This window comes from Silurus meridionalis, chromosome 27, assembly GCF_014805685.1.
Source record: "Silurus meridionalis isolate SWU-2019-XX chromosome 27, ASM1480568v1, whole genome shotgun sequence".
Classification (NCBI taxonomy): Eukaryota; Metazoa; Chordata; class Actinopteri; order Siluriformes; family Siluridae; genus Silurus; species Silurus meridionalis.
In genome coordinates this window covers 16157421-16181544 of record NC_060910.1, presented here as the reverse complement: position 1 = coordinate 16181544, position 24124 = coordinate 16157421, and the positions used below count along the sequence as shown (strand labels likewise).

The 24124-nt window shown below is 41.8% G+C and overlaps 2 protein-coding genes across 4 annotated transcripts; one reads left to right on the top strand and one right to left on the bottom strand.

Annotated features, from left to right (window-relative positions):
- Nucleotides 1-4117: 4117 nt before the first annotated feature.
- Nucleotides 4118-19142, bottom strand: abhd17b (abhydrolase domain containing 17B, depalmitoylase). Of its 3 annotated transcripts, XR_006924706.1 has the most exons (5): nt 18718-19142; nt 14857-15324; nt 6398-6577; nt 4371-6304; nt 4118-4250 (listed from the first exon to the last, which is right to left on the bottom strand). XR_006924706.1 is itself a non-coding variant. In XM_046841758.1 (4 exons), exons 2-4 carry the CDS (start codon nt 15321-15323, stop codon nt 6085-6087), a joined length of 867 nt encoding a protein of 288 aa, XP_046697714.1. In that variant the 5' UTR covers nt 15324; nt 18718-19142; the 3' UTR covers nt 4118-6084. The 3 variants fall into 3 exon arrangements, 2 of the variants coding, with proteins under 2 accessions (XP_046697714.1, XP_046697715.1); XM_046841758.1 differs by having other exon boundaries at nt 4118-6304; XM_046841759.1 differs by lacking the exon at nt 18718-19142 and adding an exon at nt 15431-15983 and having other exon boundaries at nt 4118-6304.
- A 658-nt stretch (nt 19143-19800) lies between these two features.
- On the top strand, nt 19801-23802 carry c27h9orf85 (chromosome 27 C9orf85 homolog). The gene is made up of 4 exons (XM_046841420.1): nt 19801-19993; nt 20090-20196; nt 20933-21046; nt 22973-23802. The coding sequence occupies exons 1-4, from the start codon at nt 19892-19894 to the stop codon at nt 23124-23126; spliced, it is 477 nt and encodes a 158-aa protein (XP_046697376.1). The 5' UTR covers nt 19801-19891; the 3' UTR covers nt 23127-23802.
- Nucleotides 23803-24124: the final 322 nt, after the last annotated feature.

The window sequence follows — 24124 nt, the reverse complement described above, 5'->3', positions numbered from 1 at the left end:
CGAGCAGGGGGCGGAGCTTGTAACGCACACGTACAACAACACGTGCTTAAACGTAGCTCGAAGGCGGGGTCTTTCTTATTATTGTCATTGATATTGAAAATAATTGGCGACCCCTAATGGCAGCAGCCTAAAGAAGAAGAATGAAATGAGAGCGTGTTAGAGAAGTGAAGAAAAGAGTGCAGGCAGGGTGGAGTGGGTGGAGAAGAGTGATAGCAGGAGTGATTTGTGATAGAAGAGTATCTGTGAGAGTGAAAGGGAAAGTTTATAGGACTGTGGTGAGACCTGAGATGTTGTATGGATTAGAGACAGTGGCATTGAGTAAAAGACAGGAGGTGGAGCTGGAGGTAGCAGAGCTGAAGATGTTGAGATGTTCGTTGGGAGTGATGAAGATGGACAGGATTAGAAACGAGTTTATTAGAGGGACATTGCATGTAGGACGTTTTGGTGACAAGGTGAGGGAGACGAGATTGGAGCCACTAGGAAGGAGGAAAAGAGAAATACCAAAGAGAAGGTTTATGGATGTGGTAAAGGAAGACATGCAGGTAATTGGGGTGAAAGAGGCAGATGTAGAGGACAGGGGGGTATAAAGACGGATGATCCGCTGTGGCGCCCCCTAATGGGAAAAGCCGAAAGAAGAAGATTCATTTTTTTTTTTCTGTTATTTTAGTTGTATATCAATTATTGTGTGTTTGTTTGTTTGTCATTCATACATTATGAGGACAAAGATGTTTCAGGACATCTGGTTTTCCCACCAATTTGAGAGACATTTAAAAAAAAAAAAAAACATTAGCATTTTATTAAGCCAAGGTAAGCTTTTTTCACGATAACGTCCCCCAATATGAGGTTCTTCCTCCAAACTGTTCCTACAAACTTGGAGTGCGAACAAAAGTATAAAATGTCTTTGAATGTGCATGAAATTTTCCCTTCACTTGAACTACATTTAAACTGCACCCCAGGCCTCCTCACCATACCTACATCAGTAGCTAATTTTACTTGTGGCTAAATGAGCACACGTCTTCACGCAATCTAGTGGAACATCTTCCTAGAAGAGTGAAGGTTATTCTAACAGCAAAATAGGGATTGGAAAACCGGATGTTCAAACAGCACATGCCAATCTTATGCTGTTATAAGAAGATAATCATAAATGTGTTGATGTGATGAAACGACTTCCAATAACACATCCCCAGGAGCAAATTACCAGTTTTAAATATTTTCATCTAAAAAAAATCGACTTTTTTATCTGTTTGCGGTTACATTGCGCAATGTCTGTGAAGCAAACTATCACTTACCTCATAGCAGCTATAATTTACTCGTCCCCTCGCCAAGCTTCTGTGTTTACACAAAAAAAACAACCCGATAGTGTTACTGAGAAACCGCAGTGACCCCCCTTTCACCCCATACAACCCCCCACACTGGTCCTGTAGACTTTCCCATTAAATGTTAGTTACAGCTTTACCTCTGCCAGTGGGGAGTGCTGAGAGTGTTGGCGTCTCACAGCTCCGTTTTAATTCCGAGCTCAGGTTACTGTCTGTAAGGAGTTTCTGTGCAGGTTTCTCCCATGTCCATGTTTGTTTCTTTCTTATTCTCAGCCCCCCAACTCCCAACTAATACCTGGCTCGGTTAAAATGAATCACAGTTGGCCATGAACTTGTGTGCATATAGAGCTGAGGTGAGCATACGTCCCTAAACATATATATTCCTGCTTCAAACCCATTGTACCTGAGATCCACCATGACCCTGACTAGGATCAAGTACTGATCGTGAATGAGTGTTACAAAGCACTGACACTAGAGACCTCTTCCATACATGGTAAATAAATGACTTTTTACATATAATGTCTTCATATTTATAATATACATTTAAAAGATGTTTGTGTTACCAGAGGAACCTGCGATTTGCCTTGAAATTCTATCATCGTTAGGTCCGCTGCTATAGTAAACTAACCAACACCTTCTGACCAATCAGATATCTATAGCCAGGATTTGTAGATCTATAAGATGGTCGATTTAATGACCTAGAAAACGATGAGAAACATAATAGGTGTGTGAATTAAGCAGCACGTCTACTACACATCTTCGTCTACAGATACAAGTTTGTGGACACCCAAGATGGTAAACTAGATATTCTAAGATGTTCCACTAGATATTGGACTGTTCTTGTGGAGATTTGTGTTCATTCAGCCACAACAGTTTTGGGGGGAAACAGGAGTCCCAATTCTTTTGTCGAGATTGTGCATTTAAAATGTAACTCTATACATGCTAGGGATACGTTAGTATTGATTTTGTCATCATCTCTCTAAAATGCCCTTCAAAAAAAAAACTGCTATAAGCTCATTGCTCTTCTGTTTTACTGAACCCTGCTGGTAGTCTTAACCCTCAGGAGACACACGAGTCAGCAACTCCAGAGGTAATCCACAAAAAAGAGCTTTAGAACTGGTTTTATCTTCCTGTTCTCTTCATCTCCATTCATCATCCAGGCTCCAGAGTTTAAAGGCCAGCACTTTCAGGCTGATGAAGTAGTGACCCTTTTGACCTCGGGGTTGTAAAATAAACGTGAAACTAGTTGAATTTGTTCTCTGCATGTTTAAAGATTTTTTTAAATAATATATAAAAAAATGGTCACATTTTAGGTTGATTGAAGCTTCTCCACAAGGGGGAGATGTTCTACTACAATTCTTCGTTTTTTGCTATTAAGATTACATATAGATACACACAACTATACACAAAATCTGTTCCAGCATGACATAACCCTGTGCACAAAGCCAGCTTCAGGAAGCTATGCTTTATGTTGGTTAGAGTGGAAAATCTCCTGCTATAGATCTCTGACTTCAACTGTATTAATACACCTTTGGGATGCACCACAGGCCTCCTCAGTTCACCTAAATCAGTACATGACTTTACTTTCACCATTGTAACTGAATGAGCACAAATCTCCAGAAAATCTATTGGAACATCTTCCCAGGAAATGGGGGAGGTTTTAATAACAGCAAATGGGTACTTAATTTGGAATTCAAAAAGCACAATCTTTAGCTGTTTTTAACACAGAGACTAAAGTAGTGGTTTCATTTTTAGCCCTTGTGTACAGAATATGAGGTGGTTTTAAAAAGTTTTGAGACTATTGGCACTAACTGGTGCTGTTCTGACCACGTCTGGGATTACATCATGAAAAGACACGCTTGAAATTCGGCGATTTGAGTTGTTTTGAGCAAAACACGCGTTTCAAGAGTGGAAGAACATCGCTTGAAGATGACGAGCTCAACCCACAAAAATGCTCAAATGTGGACGTAGACTGTCGGAGAACAATCCACATGATCTCACCCCCGGATTCGGCTCCTGCGGACTTCACCCTCTCTCCGAAGATAAAGATCCAGTTCGAAGGTCGCCTTTTTGACACCATTGCGAAGGTCTGGCGTGAATCGCAGAAGGTGCTTGATACGCTTCTTCAAAAGTTGGATTGCTGTGCAAGGGGACTATTTTGAAGGTGATTGTGTATAAACGTCTATAAACAAAGTGCTTTCTTGTAAACAGAGTTTGCCTCGAAGCATTTTGTACCCCAACCATATAAACCTGCACTTATGAAAGCATGCAATTACAGTCAATATTTTCCAGCTCTTCCCGAATGTAAAGTAGCGTTTCGAAATACAATTGAATTCCAGACAAACAAAAAATAACAGTTCAGAGATTGGGCAGATGCTTCATAGCAATGGTGTTAACCAATGTCTCCTCTATCAGCAGGACAATGCCTTCAGCCTCACCCAAATTCTTAAGGGAGTCAAGGTGATGACTTGCCCTTCAAATTCCACAGATCTCCATTTTGCTGGAGGAAAACTTACAGGACTTAAAAGCTCTGCTGCTGTCGTCTTGATCCCAGATCCCACAGCACAACCTTTAGAGATCTTGTGTAGGCCAAGCTGATGAGCCAAGAGTCTGTTCTGGTGGCACAACTAGGAACTATATAATATTAGGAAGGTTGTTATTAGGTTATGGATGATTGTGTGTTGAGTATAAAATGTGTGTGGTGGGGTGGGGGGTAATTCTAAGACACCCACAATAATGACATAAATGGGCCACTTAGAAACACAAATGCGAATGAACAAAAGAGGAGAGTGAACAAAAGGTTTAAATTTCATCCTTCATCCATTTTTTTAAATCTTTTATTAGAACTATCGTAAAGAGCGTCAGCACCTACGGGACACGTTGCGTCCAAAACTGAAAGGTGTCTTCAAATTCAAAAATAATAATCGAGTCCACCTGGAACAAAATCACTGCACTGTAATTATTATTAACACGAATCATTTCAAGTTCTATTAATATTAGTCAATTTATTCTGTTACAATTTTTTAAGACTTAAAAAAAGAAAAGCATACACACCAAAGCTATGTACAAACAGTCGTCAGCGTGTTCAGTATTTCATCTAGAGATCTTCAAAATGGGATCAGCCAGAGGGGTGTAGCTACATAAGAACATGTTCAGAGTGTTCGGAATTCCAGCACCCTCGATGCGAACGGCGAAGAGTTTTAATCGGACAGTGTGGTGCGTCTCGATAAAATAAAGCCTCTAATACTCTTGAACCACATTTAAACTGATGAAACGCACCAAACAACGGGATCATAATGAAGCCATCGTTATCAGGTTAAAGCAGGTGAAAGAGTCTTCGGCTTGCTCTTTCTACGCCTCGTTTATCTGCTCACGTTAATGAGATTTGATCTGAAATGTTACAGATGTGTTGCGTTCACTGATTCAGAACTTTACACTGAATGTCCACTGTTCCCGATCCGAAACCCTACAGAGAATGTGCAGCGTTCACCGGTCCAAAACGTTACAGTGTGCAGCGTTCACCGGTCCAAAACGTTACAGTGTGCAGCGTTCACCGGTCCAAAACGTTACACTGTGCAGAGTTCACCGGTCCAAAACGTTACACTGTGCAGAGTTCACCGGTCCAAAACGTTACACTGTGCAGCGTTCACCGGTCCAAAACGTTACACTGATCTCACCCTAAATGTGCAGTGTTCACTGATCCGAAACATTTCACCAAACAAGCAGCATTCACTAAACTGAAACGTTAAAACAGAGTAGCGTTCGGCGTGCGAAGTTCACAGTTTTGAAACGTCACTGTTTTGCAAGTCAGTGCGGCTCAAATTTCGAAACGTCGACCAAATCATGCAGCTTTTTCATGGTTCAAAAAGTCGACCTGAGAGTGCATTTAGTTTTTTTTCGCAATACTTCTGCAGACATACACACACACACACAAGCTATATTACACAGCGAGTTTTACACACAAATGAAAATACAGTATTAAAGACATGGGGGATTTCTGATGCAAATTGCTTCATATACACACATATATATAAATATACACACACACACACACACACACACACACACACACACTCCCTGCTCTCACATACACTTACACACAAATCAGGAAACGCTATTAATCAGCTGATGCATGTTAGGAACACTAACTTGTGCAGGACAGTGTGTACGCCAGCACCAGGACCAAGTTTCATCACAGTATATGACACTGACATGATATTGCATTAAAAAAGAAAAAAAGAAAAAAAAAAAAAAGGAAAAAAAGAAAAAGTAGCTTGTATCAGTGTCACTGTTTTATCAACCTGTTTTCTCCAAATTGTGTGCAGAATGAAATTATGGGATATTTCCCCCCCCCCATCAGGAACCCCCCATCCCAACTAAAAAAACAGAGGTAGAAATAATGTTCTGTTTGATGTAGCGATCTTGTGTTAGACATCACTGGAAATATGATTATCAGCGCACACACACACACACACACACACACACACACACACACACACACACACACACACACACACACACACACACACACACACACACACACAGCTCTTGTACAGATGGTTACCCTCACTGGGATGGACCCGTCCCCTGTCTCTTTGTCTCTCTCACACACTTGAAAAGGCAGTTTGGGTCACTCCTCTATATGTCTATAATGGAGAGGAGGAAGAGAAAAAAGAAAAAAAAAAAAAGGCTGCTGTGGAGTTGTCAGTGTTGGTGCAGTCGGGAGCTGTGTGTGTGTGTGTGTGTGTGTTTTTCTGTCCATTCGGTCCTACAAGTTTACGAGCTCGTGGCTGACGAACCGCTTAAGTCTCTCGAGGTACTGGCCGTAGAGCTCGACGTCATTGTGTCCTGCACCGTCCACCCACAGCGGCTCCACTGGCTTCTGACAGCGTTCGTACAGGGCCAGGCCATGCGAGAAGTCGATCACTTCATCCTCAGTGCCGTGGATCACCAGCACCGGTGACGTCACCTTTGAAATCTTGTCGATGCTGTGGAACGGAGCAAAAAAAAAAAAAAACTTAAAAAAAAATACATCATTATTAGTTTCCTTGCCTTTTTTGGAATAGAAATAAAGGCTGTACTTTGGGAAGGCATCGAAGCAGTAGGTCTTCTTGGTATCCGGGAAGGCGACCCGCATACCCGAGGTGAGCGGCGAGTGAAGGATGACGGCGGCGCTCTCGTACCGGGCCGCCAGATCCACGGACGGCACCGTCCCAATACTCTGTCCGTACACGATCACGTTCTCAGGCCTTATACCGTACCTGAGAAATGAAACACACCCAATAAGAATTTTTTTATTCCGGTGAAAAAAAAATTATCATTTTGTTTTCCTCGTTCATCTCGATCGCATGCCTGAATGTGAATAAGCCCTTCAACGCTACTGAACGCCAGAGGATTACTGACTGATCACGAGCATGGGTCGACGCCCGGTAGGCAAACGTTACTGTCCTTGACATGCAAATAAAAAGTAAACCTTCAGACCAAACGTCACGCAAAAAGACTCCGTCTCACACGTCCAGTTTTAAAGCCAGTCGTATTAGCTGCTAAGGCCAGAGAGAATGAGGAGGAGCTTCTTCCCACAGGCCATTCGGTGTTTAAACCAGGAAACACCCAGGATCTAAAAGCTGGTCCACTCTCTCCATCATCACACTTCTTCTCTGTACATACCTCACCTCTCGCACCACGTCACTTTAAACTCTGGACTTGCACAGCAAAGTGCACTTTATATTTATTTATTTTATACCACACCATTCTGCACATGGACACTTTATGGTCACTCTATACTGCACACGGACACTTACGGACCCTTACACCACACCATACCGCACACGGCCACTTTATGGACACTTTACACCACACCATACTGCACATGGACACTTTATGGACAACCCACCACTAAAGTTTTCTATTGTTTACACTTTGGTATACATTGTTTACTGTTTCACTGTCTACTGCCATAAGGATTTTCTTTGTATATACATTTTTTCTCTTTGTTTGTTTACATACCTATCTTTATATATCCTTTATACCTTATATTTTATTTTATATAGTTTTTATACTTTATTTATCTGCTTTTTTTTCTTTCTCCCCACCCTATTCCCCTCTTGCCGGACCGCCGTATAAAGCATTTCACTGCATGTCGTACCCTGTATGTATGTGATGAATAAAATTTGATTTGATTTAATTTGATTTGCTAATGTACAGCGTTCAGGAGAAGACATTACAGAAAGTATGCGCTAAATCAGAAAGATCGCTCTCGAGTATCAGGCAAAATATGGACAATAGTATCGAGACACCTGATTTTCTAGCCATATCTGGTTTTATTCCGAACTAAGGTAGTATTAGATGCGGTATCATCAACTTTTCCCTTCACTTTAAATGATTTAGAGTGGAAGATCTCCTGCTATAGAGCTCTGACCTCAAACCTGACTGCACTCCAGGCCTCATCACCTCACCTACCTTAGTACCTGAGACTTTACTAACAACCTTGTGTCTTATAAAAACCTCCACTAATCTCTACCAGTACAATCCTAACTCTGGTGGAACATCTTCCCAGAAGAGTGGCCGTTACTAATAACAGCAAATGAGGACAAATGTGGTGTTTAGAAAGATTTAAATTCCAGTCTTACTGCTTCATACTTTTCTACGCCAACAGCTACGACACATGAACAAATCCGAACCAAGAAACGCGGCCTTGCGTTTTATAAACGAGGACCTGATGAATTTGATGTGCATTCAATGGGAAAAAATAAACATCTCAGTGATTTGTCTAAACAGCTACTTCCAGGGAAATACTGGACGTTCCTTAGACCTGCTACTGCGCATGCTGGGATTTTTCTACAAAGCAATTTAGAGACTGACATTTTTTTCCTTCCAGATGTGTCAATATTTGGCATGATAGGGTCTATAAATTAGTAAGTAAATGTTTTTTTCTTGTTAATTCATTAGCCCAAGTCTCCATGTATGCACAGATTAGATAGATAGATAGATAGATAGATAGATAGATAGATAGATAGATAGATAGATAGATAGATAGATAGATAGATAGATAGATATTAATATAGACAGACAGACAGATAGATACCTATTAATGGGCCAGTGGAGAGAGTGGCAAGGGAGAAACCTTAAGAGGAACCAGACTCAAAACGGATTGACTTTGAATGTCTATTCATTGTTGTTTCATCAGTGTTGAGGTTATTAAGTGTTCACTGTTGGAAAACGTGTATGAGTAGTAGCTCGGGGGTCTTTAGACTGTTCATGTGGAACCGTCCTCAGCTGCAGCCAGTGGACTCCAATCGAAAATAATTTTATTTACATGTAGGGTGTCAAAAAAGCCAGAGGGAAAATGATTAGTCCAGCCAAACCCAATCAAAGCAAGAGGTTGAAACGTCAGTAATAATCGAAACCTTGTTTAAAACGTAAACACCATGGCCACCATGTATCAATCAAATCTACGTAACGTCAAATTAGCAAAAAGCGCTTGGACCCGCAGATCCCCAGTGCTCGCTATTCTTTATTATTACTTTATGATTATTATCATCATCAGTTACACTTTCTTGTAAGAGGACACAAGGAAGTAATCCTGACAATCCTAGTGATGCAGGATCTTTACAGATCTTTAGATAAAATAGTTTCCTTGTGCCAGTTAGCAGGAATGAGTCATGTGTTAATATCCAGTCATTAGCCAATAAATGTTACAATTTCTCTTGCATCACTAGGGCTTATCAGAAATTCAGATCTGTTGATCATTTCTCAAGTTCTCCTGCTGTATAAAATATGAAAACTGCTCAGCAGATACAGGGGGTCGGAGTCTGATTCGACATCCTGGTTGGAGATTTTGACCAAAATTATGGCAGAACTTTTTAATATTTTGAACATCTCATTCGAATATATTCTTTTTACGCTCAAGTGTGTGCGAGTTCTTATCTGCAAGTGATTATGTAATGTTCCTGAGTGAACAGACTCGCTTGAAGCACCAGGAAACATCAAATTCCTCATTGATGTATTCAGAATGTCTGTCTCAGATATAAAGGAACACTTAATTGCCCCCTGTGTGCTGTGGGAAACAGTACAAATAAGATTTTTTTCCCTCCCTCTACTTTCTGGAAAAGGACCCCTCCACTCCATTCCCTCCCTCCCCATTAAAACTTTCTCATCGGGAAATCGGTTGCCAGGCAACCAATCAATATTTGACTCAACATGCCCTATCTATTCTCTCTCTATTCCTCCATCTTCGATGTTTCCTCCATCCCCCAACTATGTCTTCTGTCCCCATCTTCTAATCTATTTGTCATTTTTTATGCATGTCTGTCACTTTATTTCTTCCCCTATCCTTATGTCGTTCTTCAATCTTTCTCTTTCTTTCGTTTTCTATCTCAGAATTTATTTTATGCTTTTTTGCCCCATTCAAATTCTGTTTATTTCCGTTTTTCTTTGTCATTTCTTTCTTCCCCTTTTTTTTTTATTCCTTAGTGCCCTTTTATGTCCTACTTTTATACAGTTTTTTTTTTGCTTACCTTTATTCCTGGCCCACCCCTTCTTCTCTTTTCCCATTTTTTTTATTCGATCTCGAACAAAAACCTCCTTTTCCGTATCTCTTTTTTCTCTATGCTAAAATCTATCATTACATTATCCTTTTTGCTTGTTCTCTATTTTTTTCCCCCATCTCTCACTCACTTTTTACCCATTATCTCTGTTCACTCTGTCGCTCTCAGCTGTTTCCTTTCTCTGCATCTCTCTCTCACTTCCTCCAAGATGAGACTTACTCCAGCGTATCTGCTGGTTAAACTCTACCATCGTGCATTTACAGGAACCTGTTCTCCAGATACACACAACAATGTGTCTGCATGTTATAATTGTGTGTGTGTGTGTGTGTATGCTCAGTCTTAACTGACACGCCTGCTTACTCATGGCTGACTCACCTGTACAGACAGGCAGCAGGGTGGATCCATCTCGCTCAATGAACATCCTGTGTACACTGAGGCAACACCCCTGACTACATGAACACACACACACACACACACACACACACACAGAGGTCCGAGTCTCATCCACGCACACCATGCGCAAAAACACAACGGGACACTTTGTATCGTAAACATCATGCATCACTAGAAGTTTGAGAGCCGAAACTTGATGAGGTCCGCAAAAATGCCCTAGCGGAGCATCGAATTCCTATTAACACGTCTTCTCTTTAAACGTGATTCCACGTTGCTTTATTGTGGGGCAACTTAGAAATGTCTAAAAATCACAACTTCAATCAACAACTGTCTAATGTAGATCACATCCAACATTCATCCCAACTCAGTCATCTACTAACTCAACCAGTCACGGCGCCTCAGCCATCCACAATGTCTCCATACCAAATCTACTGTCCACAGCACTGCCACCTTCCGCATCATTTAATCCACATCCACATCGTACCCATCTACAAATCCCTGAATCAACCAGACACACCACTGCCCCCCAATCAGTACAATATCCAAAATAAAGATTAATCACTCCCACCAACCACCCCTTCACACCCTCAAAATCAACCAACTACACCGTCCATCCCATTATATCCTCAAGATCCATCAACCCCACCAACCACACCCTCAAGTTTCACCAACCCTCCATTCATCCCTTCACAAACTTATGATCCACCAACCCTACTATCTACCCTTCACATCTTCACAATCTACCATTCCTACCAACCACACACTGAAGCTCCACCAACCCCAAATCCTCAAGATCCACTATCCCTACCATCCACGCATTCACATCACCTCTTCCCACCCTCAATAAACACCATAACTACCATCTTCCCCTTTAAACCCTCAGAATCCACTATTCCTAACATCCACTCCTCCATACCATTAAGATCAATCAACTCCACCATCCACCCTTTCATATCTTCACGATCGACCAACCCCACCATCCAACTGCTTTACACCCTCAAGATCCACCAACCCCACCATTCGGTATAACTTGCATTCTTAACAGTCTTCACATTAACATGTCCCCATCCACAACCTCCAGTCCACTAGCTCAAATCTACTGCTCAGCTATACTCAGATGTCTCCACTGTTTACTACCAGACTGGATCAGAGATGAAACAGACCGAGAGACAATTAAATAATGTACCTGGGTGGAGACAAATACGGCATACATGTGAGATGTGGCCAGGAACTGTATAGCAGGCATTGTGTATGGATTGTTGACCACTCCTGGGGCCAAAAGCGCAAAACCACAGGGAGCAGCACATGTACAAAGCTATAATCCTGTGGGAACTTTACATTAGATAAAGGATCATCAGACACAGAAACCATCCCAGAGGAAGTAATATGAGAAGCAGGAGAAATATAAGGGACTCAAAGCACAGCTAGGTTAAAGCCAAACACGTCCCAGTGGGGCTGCAACCCCTAAACTGGAACAGCGGCTCCGCCAGCCGCCAGGAATGACAACAACGCCCCTTGAACCCCCAGCCCTTGTGGAGGAGGCCTCAGAGGGAGCAAAGACACCACTCACAAGAAGGACAAGACAGGAATTTTGGCATAGGAATGGCATAAAATAAAAAAAAGAAAGAGACAGGATATGCAGCTCAAATGAATGTGATGGAACAGAGTTAGCCACACACCCCGTTACCAAAGTGTTATATTTAAAGGTGTACTTTCTATGAAAACGTCTGATGAAGATCAGTGAGCCCCGAATAATTTCTCTGTCTTACAACTGGGTTGTTTATCGGCTGTTCTCTCCTGAAGTCATCATTGTCACTGTGTAAATGTGTTTAAATTCTCGGCAGCTGCGTTACATGCGATTATTTGTATATCGCATTTAACGCACCGCAAGCCAATCTAGAAAACGTCGCTTGCGGGTTTCCTGTTTTTCAACACCAGGGGACAAAAATAAAGTCGTGCAAGTAGACGTTTTTACAGCGCACATTATAAAGGGCCGCGGCTGAAAGAAGACTCGGCGACGTTTCATATTTCACCACGTAACAGTTCTGGGTCGTCATTTCTATATAGAGCAACTTCACAGGTAACCATTTGGGTTTTGCTGAGCGTGGTGCAATTCGTATTACGTCGTCACCCGGTGGCAATTTGCAGATGTAACTGCTCTCCCTAAAGCCTCCCGTTTTTGTACCGGAGTTTTCTCATATGGATTATGGTCTGTGGTGTCAGGGTGATGGATTAATCCTGTGGAAAAGAAAAGAAAAACAAATTGGTGGATAAACCCAGTTTTAAAAAAAGAAAAAAAAGAAAAAGAAAAAAAAACCTTGCACATGTGCATCTTACGAGGTGGTATCAAAAAAGTTTTGGAGACAAGCCCCGTTTACAAGAAAGTACTCTATTTATCTACATTTACACATCACCTTCAAAAAGGTCCCCTTGCACAGAAATACAGCGCCCCTAGCATTCCTGCCACTTTCTTTGAGTTTTGTCAACTTGGTCTGTTTAATGCAAATCGAACAGGCGATTAAAAATCCTTGTCTTTGCAGTGACTTATTTCCCAAAAGGTAATACATTTCTATTAATTGTTTACTGACCAATTGTCTCTATTGATGCATTTTGCTAAAGTTTCAGTTTGTTTAATTGGATTTTTGAATTGAGTAATTTTATGACCCATTAGGAAAGTTGTGTCTTTACAGAGCGGAATGTGTCCTGAAAGTTTTCGGACCGTGTCCAGCAGCTTCTGCAATTGGCACTGGATCTCCGCAATGGTGTCAAAATGGTGACCATTAAGCAGGATCTTCCTCTTCGGGAAGAGGGCGAAGTCGCCAAATGGATCATCGTGCACAAGTTGCTGAATGGTTTTTATGTTTTCCCGGCGGCTGATCTCGTTGAAGATCTCTTCCTGATCATGATAAAATTGCAGACGTGGTCAGAAGGCCAGTTAGCACTACTAGTCTTGATACTTTTTGTTACCACCTTTATTTCTCTTATCTTTTCCATGCTACTTCATTATTTGGACAGGTTTTTGAAAAGGCAGGCACCAGTCTGTATTGGGTGCAAATGCTGCTCACAGTAAAGGAACCGAGTACAGGGCTCGGAGACATGATTGTGTCTCCGAGGCACAGAGGCTACAAAATAATTATTCTGCCGCACGAAATGCTCCCAAGAGCATGATGGCTTCTATAATTCTTAAATAGCAGACGTTGGACGAACCAGGACTCCCCCGCCCCTCAAAACAGACAGATAGTGGGATGCAAGAGATGTCTGAGAACCTGATTGAGCTTTAGAGATCACTCTAACACTCCAATGATCTGAAAGAACTGGCAACTGAAAGCCTTGGCTTTTTATATTTTCATGTGGAGCACGGAATACACTGCACGTTTATCTTCTCTGCCTCTCTCTTTCTCCTGACAGTGACGAGATGATTTTCGAGGGACGTTACATCACAGGCATTATGTTGAACGCTTATGCCGTTCCTCCAGCTGTCAGATAAATTATCCCTCGCTCTCTCTCCCTCCTATGACAGATGCTCCACAGAAATGTTTGTCTTTTTTTCCCCCACAGACTTTCTAGAATGTTAACTGTAACTTAAAATTAATAGAAATTGTGGAGGAATCGTTTCTCCGCTTTGCTTCCGGGCTGTTGATTATTTCTATGGAACAACATGTCCACACGTGTTTTATTACTTTGTCATACAGCAATGGACAATGGACTTTTTGGAGAAAACTATTAGGACAGCTGACTTTTCCAGCCATGTGTGGATTTTCCACAAACCGTTACCACAAAGCTGGAAGCCCACAATTGTATAGGATGTCTTTGAAGGTGGGAGCATGAAGTTTTCTCTTTACTTGAACTAGGAGACCTAAACTTGTTCCAGCAGGACACTGTCCCTGTGTCCAAATACATCTCCATGACAATATGCATTACATGGGTTGGAAGATCTTAAATGGCTCTAGAGCTCAGTCCTACTGAAGATGAATGTGAATGCTGACGCCGCCAGACCTCTTCACCTCCTCCCACATCAGTACCTGACTTTACTTACACTCTTGTGGCTGAATGAGCCCAAATCTCCACAAAATCTAGTGGAACATCTTCCTAGAACAGTGAAAATTCTTATAAAATGCGGGATTTCTAAAAAGCATACATACAGATCTTATGGTCAGGTGTCCACAACATTTTTGTAGTGTATTAGTAATGAGCAATTTCCCACGCATTGTTCATGAAGCTCCGCCTACTGGACCTACATTTTATTAAATACATTTTAAGCACATTTAAAGAAGTAGAGTTTTAAACTCTTACTTCCTCATTCAGGATGAACTGAAACTGTACACAACACCCATCAGCAGTTTCACTGTTTATTGCTTGTGCGTGTTTGTCCGCAGGTCCTCTGAGACATGTTTTGTGAAATAAGGACACACAGGGTCCGAGAGGCGCAGCTGTGCTTACTGACATTATACACACACACACCATCTCTCTTTTTTTTTCTAAGGGTCTTGTTGGAATACAAACTTCCAATTTGGAATACTGTGTTCAGATACGTGATGCTGTGAGCCAGGGCAAATCCTGGGGGCGGGGCTTGGTGAATGTGGGCGGGTGTAAACGCTCACCTGGTTCGGAGGGCGTGCCACGCTGCTTCGACGTCGGCGTACAGGTTCTTCTCGGACGGTTTCCCTGAGCTGGCTCCGTAGCCGGAGTAGTCGTAGGAGAAGACGTTGCAGTTGATGCGCGAGCCGAGGCCTACGTAGAAGCTGCTCATCTGGCCGAGGTCGACGGCGTTGCCGTGCGAGAACAGCAGCGTGTAGCGAGCGCTCGGCGAGCAGCGCACGAACATGCAGGCGATGCGGTTGCCGCGCACCGTACGCGTCATGAAACACTCGATCGAGTCCTTCTCGCGTGCGGAGTATTGCCAGTCGGCGCGCTCGGACAGGTGCAGCGTCCAGCGCGTGCCGCTCTCGTCGCTCAGCAGCGTGTACGTCGGCTCTGGGGGCAGGAATGCCAGCTTCGACGCGATCCTGCTCGGGCACGGCGGGCAGCAGAACAGGCAGCACAGCTCACTCAGCGACAAGTGATTCATTCTAATAAAAGGAAGAAATAAACATACCAAAGATTCACTAATTACTAAACACACTTGTTTCCAGGATATGCGGTTGTGATTCTTTCACGGCTTACTGGGAAACTTACTGGGAGTAGAAAAGAAATCACGCCCACATCGCGACAATCGAACAAGTTCTCATGTTGATTCTGTGAATCATCTACACTGCAACTGTCTCATCACCTGAGGCAGGATCCCAGTCAGTTCGTTGGCTCACATGTTCTGTTCTGCTAAACATCTGCTTTTGCTCATGTTACAGGCGAACACAAACCTGGCTGTTTATTAACTTCCATTCTTCTGGGAAGATGTTCCACTAGATTTTGGAGTGTTTGGCTTATGAAAATATGTGCTCATAAAGTCAGACACTGATGTAGGTGAGGTGAGGAGGCCTGGGGTGCAGTCAAATGTTGAGGTCAGAGCTTTAACTCACACAGTGGGGGAAATAATTATTTGATTCCATGCTGCTTTTGTAAATTTACCCGCTTACAAAGAATAAAGTCTAGGATTTTTATGGTAGGTTTTCGAATTATCGCGCCAACACTGGTCTCTTTCTCACCAAGCTTCTTGCTGATGGTCTTCTAACCCATTCCAGCCTTGTGCAGGTCTACAAACTTGTCCCTGATGTCCTTTGACAGCTCTTTGGTCTCGCCCATGGTGGTGGAGAGGTTGATTCTGTGACGGGTGACTTTTATTCACACAAGTTGATATTAGGAGTTTTCTTAAAGGGACAGGACTAATTTGGGTGTGTGGGAGGCAGAATTCTTGCTAATTTAGTATTTCAAATGCAATTCAATTTCTAACCTTTCTGTCTCTCAGTTAAAATAACCCTGCCATAAAAACGTGTAAGGGGTAAACTCAGCAGGGGTTCAAATGATTATTTCCCCCATGGTATCTTCATGGACCTGGCTTTGTGCACAGGACACTTCTGGCGTCCTAACAAGCTGGGATTTGCAAAGTGCCTTTTGAATCCAAGAAGGCTTCCTATTCACTCTCTACCACAAGTAATGGAAAATCTTGACGCACCGAAGCTAAAGGTTTGTCCCCCCACGTTCCACAGTCTTCTGTCAAACAAACATGCAATGACGGCGTCATGCATTTTGAAGTAAAATAAGTCACAAGACGCCGTAGTCGTCAAACTAGCTGTAGTCGCATTCCAAACACCAAAGACGTGCAAATGCTATAAAAGATGTCTTTATTCGAAACTACGGATTAGAAATGTGTTTTTCCTGCCACGCCGTGTGACACAAACAACTGAGAAACCACAGCAGAGTCTCGGAGAAACGTGGCCGTGACGCTTATCTCGTACTCGTGAAAGGAAAAAAAGAAAACGACGAGGTTTAATGCGATAGGAAATAAAAATGACGTGCGGGAAATCGCTTTGAAACGAGGGAAGCGTGTAAATGCTCCGACAGAATCTGGGAAAGAATCGGGATGAATGAATCTCACACAAATCTCCAAAAGCACACTTCAAAATCTAGAACATCTTCCCAGAAGAGTGGAGGTTTTTCCTAACAGGAAATAAGGACTAAATGTGGAATTGGATGTATACGCTTGATTTATTTCCCACCATCACCAGGATTGGGATATTATATTATATGTCTCTGGCAGCTTGTTGGTAAACCATGGGGAAGGTGGTAACTCGGTGGTTAAGGCTCTGGGTTACTGATCAAAAGGTCGGGGGTGAAGCCCCAGTATTGCTAGGCTGCTACTTTTGGGACCTTGAGCTACATCATTTGGCAGCGTAAAGAGAAAGCGCAGATGAAGGCGAAGACGTAAACAGGAAGCAGTCGGATGTGAACCCGTTTCGTCTCTACGAAAAACTAAAAAAAGGATTTGACCCTTTCTCCGGATATTTCCTGTCCCTCTGGACGTTGCTCCAAGCTCTCCATGTATGGTCATGTGACGGGACACGCACACAATGACACCCAGGTGTGGAGCTTGTGCATGCACCGAGACACTTTGCAAGTCAACGAGAGTTTAAATGTCACATCCTTGATACTTAAAGTGTGCAGAGTCTGTCTGAGGATTCAGCTGATCGCTCCTTCCCGAGGTGCTTCATCTCCACCTTCCGCCTCAACGGTTCTACCGTTTAAAAAAAAGAATGCTTTTCAAGCAGAAGCACCGAAAGCTTGTGGTCATGTAACCGGGTTAAAGGCCTGACATACAGGAATTACCTCTTGCTTTCAATCATAATAAAACTGAAAGTGTGTGTGTGTGTGTGTGTGTGTGTGTGTGTGTGTGTGTGTGTGTGTGTGTGTAAAACGCTGCCCTGAAGGCAAAGTGTGGGGAAACACACACTTAATCTGCTGACTACATTAAGAGTCAGAGCGAGTATATTGGGGAAATTAGTGCTGGACACACGTGATTCAATTTGTACATATTTGGATTGGACGCAGGAAAAAAAAAAACACACACACCTGCTACGCAACTTAGAGAGACGGTTAATAAAGTGATATCTTTTTTTTTTTTACAGCTCTCGTCACGCATCACGTTTCGTGTCCTAGATGAAAAGCGTCGTTGTGCGGTTCAGGTTGGTAAAGCTACCAGGCAACCAAGGAAACGAAGTCCTGCCGACGGCGACGCTAGCGAAACACCTCGATCGTATCTCCGAACGATCTTCATTCAGAGCATCGCCCGAGAGTGACATCATAATGACTAAACTGACAAGCATTCATTAACCTTTTATCATCAACACCAAAACGAAGCAGAACGAAGCCAGTTTTGACAGTTTGATTTTAACCTGCGATTCAAAGAAAATGACTTGTAGCATTTTCAAACCTCCAGTTTATTCCCGGATTGATTTTCAATTTAAATCCACTAGTTAAAAATTTTACTTGCAGAAAGAGCGTGTGTGTGTATAAACCCCCACCACACACACACCAAGAGAACGGTCATTTTAGCCCTATTGTAGTTCTTTAGATGCTTCTTGAGTTGCTCCAATCAGTAAATAATTTCCATCCATAAATACTTCTACAATTCCTCGAAGGTGTCCTGTGACTTTTGTGGTTTTATATATATATTTAAATATATATAAAATATATATATATATATATATATATATATATATATATATATATATATATATATATTTCTTTCTTTCTTTCGGCTTCTAAGGTGCGGCGCTCTCACCGCTGCGACCCGGGTTCGATTCCCGGTCAGGGAACCATCCCCAGCCACTCTCAGTGCCGGTCCCAAGCCCGGATAATTTGGGGAGGGTTGCGTTAGGAAGGGCATCCAGCGTAAAAACATGTGCCAAATCAAACATGCGGAGGATCCGCTATATATTTTTTTTTTTCACTGTAATAGTGTTTCTTGATAAATGTGTTAACGTGTCAATATTTTTAGTATTATTATTTGATTATAATTGTTTACATACCTGGACACGAAATATTCAAAATATTCTGGTTCCTGATATGAGCAAAAAAATCTTCTGATATCACTGTTTTGTTTTTTTTGTTTTTTATCAGATGTATCGAGTGATACGATATGAAGGATATCGTGATCGCGGTATCGCTCCGGTTCTTCACTCCTCCGTTCGGGACGCGGTGATGCGCCGCCGCCGCCGCCTCGGTAACCTTTCCGCCGGGCCGAGCTGTAAAGAGATCCACAACATGTGTTCCGAATGGATCCGGATAGAAATCTGACAGTAAACCCCAGTCCCAGCACGGGGGAATTCAAACAGAACCAACGCGGTGTTCCGTTCGAGACGCGGCCGACACACAAACCAGTGACAACCACAGGAACTCCGTTCAGCTCCCGCTCTGCTCCGGTTCTTTCTTATTTTACTCCGAAATGTACCGGATGTCTACATCACATGATTGACAGCTCGCTCCAGCCAATGATAAGAAGGCATTGGAGGTGGGAGTTGATTCGGCGAACCAATCATCATTTACTACTGGGGAAAAACGAATAGTTACAGAATAAAAGGTAAAAAAAAAAAAAAAATATATATATATATATATATATATATATATATAGTGTGTGTGTGTGTGTGTGTGTGTGTGTGTAAAAGAATGAAATTATATATATATATATATAGAGAGAGAGAGAGAGAGAGAGAGAGAGAGAGAGAGAGAAACAAACTGGGAAACAGGTCTGTGTTATAATGGACCTGATAAAATGAACTTATTTGATGGACTTTCTACAATATATTGAAAGAAGCTACAGATTTTTAATAACAGAGAAAAAATATAATGTCATTTAATATGAAGAAATAAAAAATCATTGCTGGCAGTGGTTCAAGAATAAAATATTTGTGGACATTCGTTGATTGATAAAAAATCCGATTGTTAATTAAATAATTGATGGTTAATAATAATCACTTTATTTTTAATTAATGTTTTAAACAAAGTGAGCTGCTGTCATTTGAATTGATCGGATTGATCAGGGATGACCCTCTGTTGACCTTTCCAATATGGCGGACGCGTGAGGGTACATCCGGGGGATTTGTCAGAATGTGTACTTCCGGTATGTGTGCGTTACGTCACCGAGTGAAACACCATGCCGTGTGGTTCCTGGTCGTTTACAGTATTTCTACTAAGTGACCGGAAATGAGTTCTCAGAAAGGCTCTGGGTCTCGAGCTCGAGCTCAAAAATTTCAAAACGCCACCGCTTTTAAGAATGATAAATACGGCGCGAGTCCTCAAGTCAAGGTAAGAGGTTCTAACGTGAACACGTGATCTGGTAGTGAGCATGCAGAGCTGGTCGGTGTGAGCTCATGGCGTCTTCTCTCTCCTGATGTTCTGCAGAAAGCCAATGCGAAGGTTCATGATGGAGTGTGTCAGCGCTGTAAAGAAATCCTGGAGTGGAAGGTCAAATACAACAAGTACAAGTCCCTCACGCAACCTCGCAAATGGTCAGACACGAAAACTTCTTTTTTATTTTCCAACATATCTATTAAGAGACATTTAATTATTAATTATAATATTAAGTAAAATACACTCAGATGATTCATTCTTGAATGTTTATTAATTTATTCCTAATATTCGATTCTCTTCATAGCTGTTTTTTTTTGGTTGTGCTGCAACTGGTCGCTTTAACCAATCAGATTGCAGGCTGGAGTCACTGGAGCCCTCTAGCGGGCGTACAATAACATCGACATTTTCACGTCCTTTGATCGGACGGTCAGAAAGCTCACACACCGCATGAGCTGAAATATATATGTTTGATTCCACAATAACCGAGAGAATATATATTTCATCACCATGCTATTCCGTCTGGACTGCGGCTCATTGGAACCGTCTTCAGCATGCAACAAGATAAAGTGTACATCCGAGCTTGTTATTTAGACAGCAAACAGTCAGCCGGAGTGATCTCTATCATGGAATGATCTACCCGGTCACTGCACCTAAAGTCCTAAATTCCTAAATTCTATTGAACTGCTCTGGGATGAACTGAATCAGAAGCTTAAAAAAAATCTCCAACCAACATTTTTGTCAAGATGCATGGCAAAGTATTTTACTCTCTGGAGGCAGAGTGTGTGTAAAGCTGTAAATCCCGCTTGATCTGTCTTGATATTAAAGGTTGTCGATTGATACAGGATTTGAATGTTAAAATACCATGTTCTTTGCTGGTGCTCTGTCGCCCCCTAGTGTCAAGTGCCTGCAAAAGACGGTGACGGATGCGTATTACGTCATGTGTAGGTCGTGTGCACTCCAGCTGCAGCTGTGCGCTAAATGTGGGAAAAGCGAAGAAGTGGTTATTCCGTAAGTATTTTACAGCTGCAGGATTTTTCTTAATTAACTTTATTAAAAGTTTTTTATAAAATAAATCATCTGCCACAGGTACCGCCGAAGGTATTTCCGTGATGTTCAGTTCTTGTCTATTGTGTCAATATTTTTTTGGGAAAGTACGGATAAATTAAGATGAGGTCGCTCTTTGTTTTTTTTTTTTTCTCTGACCGATACAGATATAAAAAAATCAGGGCGGCCAATGGTTGATATGCTCATTTTTGTATGTTTGCCTTTTTTTTTCCTTTTCCACCTTCATCTTATTAAATCTAGTGGATAATAGCTAGACAGCATCAGATGGTGGTCTGTGGGATGGCTTTGGAGATGAAGAAGAAGAGGAGGAGAGTGAGGACTGAAAGAAAAATAATATGGTGGTAACCGAAGAAGGAAGACTATAGTGTGAGATTCAGGGAAGAGGTCAGACAGGGTCTCTGTGGTGGTAAAGAGGTGCTGGATGATTGGGCAACTACTGCAGAAGTGATGAGAGACAGCTAGAAAGGAACTTAATGTGACTATGGATGCAAAATTTGCTTTGAAAATGTTGGTGGAAAAGTATAGAGAAAGTCAGGACAGTGTGACAGCAGTGAAGTGTGCAGTAGGAACAACAGACTGGTTCAAGGTGAACGTTCGACTGCATCAAGGATCGGCTCTGAGCCCTTTCATGTTTGCAGTGGTGATGGACAGGTTGATGGACAAGGCCAAACAGGAGTCTCCATGGACAATGATGTTTGCGGATGATATTGTGATTTGTGGTAAGAGTAGGGAGCGGGTTGAGAAGAGCCTGGAGAGGTGGAGGTACACGCTGGAGAGAAGGGGAATGAAAGTCAGTAGGAGTAAGACAAAGTACATGTGTGTGAATGAGAGGGAGGGCAGTGGAATGGTGCGGTTGCAGGGAGAAGTGGTGGAGAAGTTCAGGTACCTGGGGTCAACAGTGCAAATTAATGGAGAGTGTGTTAGAGAAGTGAAGAAAAGAGTGCAGGCAGAGTGGAGTGGGTAAAGAAGAGTGATAGCAGGAGTAAATTGTGATAGAAGAGTATCTGTGAGAGTGAAAGGGAAAGTTTATAGGACTGTGGTGAGACCTGAGATGTATGGTTTAGAGACAATGGCATTGAGTAAAAGGCTGGAGGTAGCAGAGCTGAATATGTTGAGGTTTTCGTTGGGAGTGACGAGGATGTTTATTTTAGGGCATCCTGCATGTAGGATGTTTTAGAGACAAAGAGAGAGGATCAATTGAGATGGTTTGGTCGTGTCCAGAGGTGGGACATGAGGTATATCTGTAGAAGAATGCTGAGGAAAAGAGGAAGGCTAAGATGGAAGATTTGAAAGAGGCAGATGAAGAGGAATGAGTAGTATGGAGACGTATGATCCGCTGTGGTCCAATTAGTTATTTTCATTTTCTCTCCAAAAGTAGCTTCATATTTAACCAATGAAGTATATAAGACTAGATTAAGAATGAAGGATAAGAACTTAAAGCCTGGGACACACCAAGCTGACGGTCAGCCGTAGGGTAACTAAAAAAAGAATGACTATACATCATATAGACACTATACATGATTATTTGTGCTTATGCGAAATTTTGCGAAAACGTATTCATTTGTTTGCGGGGTTTTTTTTTCTCAGAGACATTTTTTAAATGTTCAATTAGATTTATAGTATTTTTTTTAATGCTTTTTTTTCCTACACTATATGGAGAAAAAGCCACTGTGTTTGATGTCACAAAGGGTTTGATAACGAGCTGATGGTGATCTGTAGAGTCAAATGTAGTGAAGTGTCGAGCTGTGTACATAAACTGCCCTCTAGTGGACCGATCGCGTATTGCATTCATTTAAAGTCTGTTCAGTTAAATCCAATGATGTTTTCGCAGTAATTGTGAAAAATTATCATAACGCTTACTTGTTGCAGGTTGGACAAAAAGGAAGAAGTCATGGAGGAAGAAGAGCCAAAAGGGAACAGGAGGAGGAAAAAGGGAGACGCTCATGAACCTGACGAGGAGGACGATTTGGACGATTTCGGTGAACTGGACAGCGATTGTGAATCTGAGGAGACTGAAAAATAAGATGTCGTCACGTCCAGTGGAAATGTAATTCGGTGTCACACAGATGAGGACTCATGAACCCTGAACATGGCGTCTCGCTATAGCAGAGCTGAAAGACTTAAAGACTTGTGTATTTTGGGGTATGCTTTTGTACAACGCATCTTAAAAGTGCCTAAATCCACACACAAAGCTGAGCAGTTCAGAGTTAAAGGGATGTGCCCAGAGATGCACCAGTGATGGGGGATTTGATCTCACAATTTCTCCATCGCTATTGCAGGGCTACTTCCTTTTTTTTTTTTTTTTTTTTTTACTCGGCTTAAATATTCTGTATATTGTTATTATTAAAAATACCCATTTCCATTTGATTTCCAACTGATTTTAAGATTATTTTTCTTCTTCTTTTTTTAATTGTTAGTAGTAGAAGTTTAATGTTTTGCCAGTAGAATGTTCAAGAGATTCCAACTGAAAGAATATGAAAAATGTTTTATAACAAAACAGAAATACCAAACTTTTCATTGAAAGAAATCAAATAAAAAAGAAGGCTTAATTATGGAAGGCATTTCATCCAGGGAGTTCTAGCAACTCTTCCAATACCCGGTACTTGGTTGCTATCTGATGGTTGGGGATCTCTGTTTTTAAGGTATTTAAAGTCTATATTTAAATTACCATACAAAATAAAAAATGTGTAAAAAGTGTACGTTGATGTAACGTGTGATCTTGAGGCTTTACCTCATGACAGGGTATGACCAATTCACAGCTGATGCTACTATTTTAAGCAAAAGTCACCTCCTCGTGCTTAGTTGTGGAAACTTGGAATAAGCCATGTGACTAAAAAAAAAAAAAAATTCAAACAGCATAGGCTATTGATGTTCTTCTAGACCTTTATATTCCAATAATTTCTATTCCTTTGGGTGCTTAATTGTTTTGTTCCTTCATTGGAGTTTCAATAGTTTGTATACAGTTCTGTGAAAACGTCTTTGCACCTTCCTAATTTCCTCTTTTTGACATATTTGCATTAC

Bases quoted from the DNA above. Each gene is read 5' to 3' on its own strand.
- abhd17b (XM_046841758.1), bottom strand. From the start codon at position 15,323: ATGAATCACTTGTCGCTGAGTGAGCTGTGCTGCCTGTTCTGCTGCCCG. The intron at 6,578-14,856 runs GTGAGCGTTTAC...TTCATTTCTCAG, and splicing joins TGGCACGCCCTCCGAACCAG to GTACGGTATAAGGCCTGAGA. The intron at 6,305-6,397 runs GTACAGCCTTTA...TCCGTTCCACAG, and splicing joins TGCTTCGATGCCTTCCCAAA to CATCGACAAGATTTCAAAGG.
- c27h9orf85 (XM_046841420.1), top strand. From the start codon at position 19,892: ATGAGTTCTCAGAAAGGCTCTGGGTCTCGAGCTCGAGCTCAAAAATTT. The intron at 19,994-20,089 runs GTAAGAGGTTCT...GATGTTCTGCAG, and splicing joins GCGCGAGTCCTCAAGTCAAG to AAAGCCAATGCGAAGGTTCA. The intron at 21,047-22,972 runs GTAAGTATTTTA...TACTTGTTGCAG, and splicing joins AGCGAAGAAGTGGTTATTCC to GTTGGACAAAAAGGAAGAAG.